This window comes from Nesoenas mayeri (assembly GCF_963082525.1).
Source record: "Nesoenas mayeri genome assembly, chromosome: 28".
In the NCBI taxonomy this organism is placed as follows: domain Eukaryota; kingdom Metazoa; phylum Chordata; class Aves; order Columbiformes; family Columbidae; genus Nesoenas; species Nesoenas mayeri.
The window spans coordinates 486,875-492,461 of NC_137558.1; the positions used below are offsets into that span (position 1 = coordinate 486,875).

General features: G+C 57.7%; 1 protein-coding gene across 1 annotated transcript; it reads right to left on the reverse strand.

The window, feature by feature from the left end:
- Positions 1 to 1,556: 1,556 nt before the first annotated feature.
- Positions 1,557 to 5,227, reverse strand: LOC308050530 (RNA 5'-monophosphate methyltransferase-like; the record flags this gene model as incomplete). Its single annotated transcript, XM_080360680.1, has 2 exons — positions 1,557 to 2,842; positions 5,036 to 5,227. The coding sequence occupies 2 exons, from the start codon at positions 5,225 to 5,227 to the stop codon at positions 2,228 to 2,230; spliced, it is 807 nt and encodes a 268-aa protein (XP_080216806.1). The 3' UTR covers positions 1,557 to 2,227.
- Positions 5,228 to 5,587: the final 360 nt, after the last annotated feature.

Below are 5,587 nucleotides of genomic sequence, written 5' to 3' on the forward strand. Positions count from 1 at the left end.
CTGATCTATGGCTCAGTGCATAAGGAACATAAACCAAGGTGTGTTTGAAGAAGGTCACTCCAGATGGGTGCGGGGACATCTCCTGTAACTCTTTGGGTTGCCCAACTCCTAGCAACCCTTCATAAAATTTTTCACAGGCAAGTGTATAAATCCCCAGATGAAAATGAACTGCAGGAAGCCTTATTCACCCCTTTAAACTTGAGCACTGAACAGAGAAGTCCAGGTTTATTTTACAAATATTCCAAAGTTCAAAGAAAACAGCAGCTAATATTGACACAAGCAACAGAAACATGCCAAGGGCTGCAGGTTGCACGATACTCCAGTGCCACCCGGCGCACGAGGCAGAAAGTGCAGCTCAGCAGAACCCGAGGGGAGGCCGAGCTGAGCCGGGGGAGCTGGCCCGCAGATTACCACCAGCGTCAGACGAGGTGCTCCATTACCAAAGTGATAAAGGTCATTTATTAATAAGCTGCGAGAGATATCAGGCACTTGGGTGAACCCTGAGGAAAATACAGGACCAATTGGTTCTCCCTTCACTCCCACAGGGACAGTAAAATCAGCCCAGACTTATGTCATCTTTAAGAAAATTAACAAAATTAACAGCCCCCACCGGGGAAGGCACATTTGTCTGCAGCCGAGAAGCATTCAGGACTCCCGGCAGGAGTCCTAAATATTACGTAGCAGAACTCCGTGGAAGCCGTATTTGCATGAAAAGCTCCAAAGCCTTTCTGTGGCCTTCCTCGGTCCCCTTAAACACACGTACAAACACACTCTTTTTTCACAAGTTTATCAATGGAATGCAGCAGCTTTTCATCCAGAAGCCTGTGGCCAACCCGCACACTCACACATCCATCTGCGCTCACAGAGGCAGAAATCAAAGCATTCATTTTGCTTTGGTTTTTTTCCCCCTCCGCTATCACCGTGTGAGTAAATAACAAGGAATTCCCATTAAGGACAAAGTAAAGTGGAAGGGAAGCTCTGCTCCGCCCGGCGCAGGCGCTGGGCTGGGCACAGCACTGCTGGGCAAGAGCACCTCCAGGAGGAGGCGGCGGGCTTCTCTCCTGACGCAGCGCTGCGCGCTCCTCTCCTGACACAGCGCTGCGCGCCACCCGGGCGCCCGCGCTCCCGGCGGTCTCCTCTCCCGACGCAGCGCTGCGCGCCACCCGGGCGCCCGCGCTCCCAGCAGGACCCAGAAATTCCTGGGAGTCACCAGTTATCTATTTGTGTGTCAGTCTGCTCAAGGGAGGTTCTTCATCTGTTTAGACAACACTGAAGGAGCGTGGCTCCTACCGGCTCGCACAGCTAACAAAACCACTACGTAGGAACTAAAGCTAGTAGGGATATTAAAACAAGAGAAAAGAAGTTAAAATAAGACATTTTTCTCAAGTTTTCCTTCTTAGATTTTACTGAGGAGATAAAAAACCCACAACCCAGTTCAAGTTGTAATACTTTAACCTTTGCCAAACATGGCTTCAAGCTTACCAAAGTCTTGTTTGAACCTCTAAGCACAATGAAATGATAAACTGACTGTTCAAGTGTTGAAAACAACGTGAACAAAAAGAAAAATTAAAAAACCCAACAGAGCATTTACAATGAAATGAAGTTATTTTTATTTTGAGGATCTTATGACAAAGAGCACTCGCTCTTGGACACTTCAGTGCAACCCCTCACTCCACACAAAGACCCCAGCACTGCCAGCCTCCAGCCCTGCTGCGGGCAAAGCCCTCTGCACCCACCGCAGCCTGACCGCACCGCGGAATGGGTCGGCTGGACGCCCTCTACACGGATCCCGCTCACTTCATGGTCAACCAGGCGGCATGTTTGCAAGAGTATTTTATAGAGAAAACATAACAAGAAGCAGAACAAACAGCGCATCGCACAGATCAACAGGACAGTCCCCTTTCCTTGGAGAGCCCCAGGGACAGAAAAGGCACGTTCTGTCTTCTTCCAGGGAATATCCTTGGTACACATAAAGCACGTACATGGCAAAACTTTGCTGTTCCTAGAACGTGCTCTCGAAATCAATCTCAGAACCGACAAGGCAGGTTAAAGCTGCCACTGCATTCCGCAGATGGAAAGAAAAGAATTCACACAGATGTTGCCTGAAAATCCCCAGGGAGAACAAGATGCAGTCCCAAAGGAGATTTAGGAACTCCTAGATCTGCATCTGTAAACAGCAAGCACCACCTTGCCCACGAATTCATGAATGCGAGAGGCCATTTCTCAGTCACTGCTCCTGTTCTGAAGACTCCCTGCCCTCGTGATTTGAGCCATTTGATTTAAAAAGCAAGAGGCTTCTGTCCCAGCTGGTGATCCCAAAGCAACACACCAGCTCCATGGCACAGTCCCGCGTCAGGATCTGCGTGATCCTCTCGGCCATGTCCCCGTTGATGGCCAGAGATCGGAAGTGATCGAAGTCGCTCCTGCCCAGCTTGCGCAGGCGGCGCGCGGCCGCCCGGTAGCACTTCCACGGCTGGGGTTCGATTAGCAGGTACGTGCACAGCGAGGAGAGGAGGGACAGGAACTCCCTCAGGCCGCTGTCCCCGTGGTTCAGGTGGATCCACATGGTCACAGACATGCAAAAACCAATGTCAAAGGCAGAGCGGCCGAAACGAGACAGGTAGGAGCTGAGGAACGGCTCCCTGGCAGCCGAGTCCATGATGTCCAGGCTGGCAAAGGATATGGAGGCAGGAAAGGGGCTGAACTGCTGAGCCCTCTCAATCAACAGCGGGTCAATGTCACAACACAGAAGGTTGAGATCCTTGCCAGCTGCAGGCTGGTCCAGGCTGCCTTCGCCCTCCTGGAGGCCAAGCAGATGCCTGTACAGAGCCACACTGAGCTCCTGCAGAAAGGAAAACAACAGGGGTTCACGGGGCCCGCACCGCCTCCAAAACACATCACCACGCACAGGGGACGCCCGCGCTGCAGCAAGGCACAAGCGCCAACTCCGAGTTCACTCATGATCAAATCCAGAACAAGCTTTCCACCAACCTTCCTTTCTGTTGCAAAAAGCGTCATGGTAGCCCTGACTACCAGAAAACCAACCAGGGACCGGAACTACACCTGTGTCACCCACACCTGGGGGTTTGCTTCAAAAACTACAGGAAAGATGAGTTTTAGTAACGGGAATCTTGCCAGATATCCCCATCCAAGGTGGGGGCTTGACGGGCTTCCCTGGGCGAGCCTCGGAGCTCCCAAGCAACACCCCGAGCTATTCACAATGCCTAGCTCAGAGTAACACATTGCTGCTGCTAAAGGAGAAGACATTCCCTGACCACTAGATTGTAGCATAAGACAGTTAACATGAGAGCTTTCCTTCGCGTTTCCTTTCACAGAATGCACCACTAAGTGGAAAACGTATTAATCTTTCATTAAAGGAGATCCCATGACGTTCCTGAGCGACGTCCTGAGCGCGCAGCGCACACGAGCGGGCACAGAGTGTCCTCTAGCGGTGAAAGTCTCCGCACCTCAAGAGAACGGGACCCAGAACATGTTTACCCGGCCTGTTTTACCAGCCCACCTGAAACAGGATTTCAAACTGTCCTTTAGAAAACACTTTAGGCGGCTTTTCAAACCTTCTGGCAGAGGGAAGAGAAGCCACGGAAACAGCAGTGCCCTTGTCCCCAGCCAGAATGCTACACAATTCTGAATTAATAATTATTTCTAAGTTAATGCACTGATAAAGTTCTCATTTGAAAACAAAACAAAACAAAACTATCTTTAAACATAGTTAAATTAAACGTTGCACCAGAGATGCACAGGCACTTCTGAATTACAACACAGCAAAGCTGCATGCTGCGGAAAACACATGAGAAAAAGGCAGAACTAGGTAAAGAAAGAGAATGAACTTTCAAGATGGGAAATGGTGAGATTCATCACCCCGCGGCCCAGCCTCCTGCTCTCCCGGGGTCGCTGCCGAGCGCCAGGCTCTCCTCTCCCCCGCACCCGGGCTCTCCTCTCCCCCCGCACCCAGGCTCTCCTCTCCCCCCGCACCCAGGCTCTCCTCTCCCCCGCACCCGGGCTCTCCTCTCCCCCCGCACCCGGGCTCTCCTCTCCCCCCGCACCCGGGCTCTCCTCTCCCCCCGCACCCGGGCTCTCCTCTCCCCCCGCACCCGGGCTCTCCTCTCCCCCCGCACCCGGGCTCTCCTCTCCCCCCGCACCCGGGCTCTCCTCTCCCCCCGCACCCGGGCTCTCCTCTCCCCCCGCACCCGGGCTCTCCTCTCCCCCCGCACCCGGGCTCTCCTCTCCCCCCGCACCCGGGCTCTCCTCTCCCCCCGCACCTGGGCTCTCCTCTCCCCCGTACCCGGGCTCTCCTCCCCCCGCACCCGGGCTCTCCTCCCCCCGCACCCGGGCTCTCCTCTCCCCCGCACCCGGGCTCTCCTTCCCCCGCACCCGGGCTCTCCTCCCCCCGCACCCAGGCTCTCCTCCTCCCGCACCCAGGCTCTCCTCTCCCTCGTACCCGGGCTCTCCTCTCCCCCCGCACCCGGGCTCTCCTCCCCCCGCACCCGGGCTATCCTCTCCCTCCGCACCCGGGCTCTCCTCTCCCCCCGCACCCGGGCTCTCCTCTCCCCCCGCACCCGGGCTCTCCTCTCCCCCGCACCCGGGCTCTCCTCCCCCCGCACCCAGGCTCTCCTCCCCCCGCACCCAGGCTCTCCTGCCCCCGCACCCAGGCTCTCCTCCCCCCGCACCCGGGCTCTCCTCCCCCCGCACCCAGGCTCTCCTCTCCCCCCGCACCCAGGCCCTCCTTTCCCGCCTCCCTTCCCAGTCCTCCCAGTCCACCTCACCGCACCCTCCCAGCCGCCCTTCCCGCCAAAACCCCTGAGCCTGCCCCACCCCCCCAAACTCGCGTGTCACCCCCAGGCTCTCCTGTTCGCTCCACTGTCCCCCAACACCTCAGACCCCCCCAGTCTGCCCCGCAACGGCCCAGACCGCCGCCTCCCGCCAGTTTTTCCTCACAGCTCCTCTCTACTCCGACCAGGCTTCTCCCCGCCAAAGCCGCCACCCCGGCAGCCCCATTCCCGCCTGCGCCCCTTACCCCTGAGTTGCAGCCCACATCGAGCCCCAGCAGCGGGCGGGCGGCCGCGGGGAACAGGCTCCGCAAGAGCCCGGCGGGCAGGAGGCGGACGCGGCCCTCGGGGGGGTGGAAGCGGGAATAGTTGGGGAAGTTGCCGTAGGGAGCGGCGCCGGGCTCCAGGGCGGGAAACCCCCCACCGACGGGCGCCGCCATTTTGTCGTGTGCCCCGCGCGCGCTCCGGGCGGAGCAGAAACGTTCCGGGGGAAAATGGTTCCGGGGGGCGACTGCGCGTGCGCCTCGGTCCGGGCTGCCTTTGGGGGGAAAACCGCATTATCAGGGACTTTTTGGCGTAGAAATACCCCGTCTGGGCCCTGTCACGCCGGGACAGCCCGAGGGCGGACGGCTCCAGCCGCCCTGGTGGCACCTGTGGCGCTGCTGGCAGCTTTGCCCCAGCGTTGCCGTGGCGACGCCGCAGCCTGGTGTGGGGCGCAGGCCTGGGGGGATTTGGGGTCCCCTCTGCCCCGGGCCGCGCAGCCACAGGGCCCTGGAGCAGCCGCCTCCCCAGGATAACAG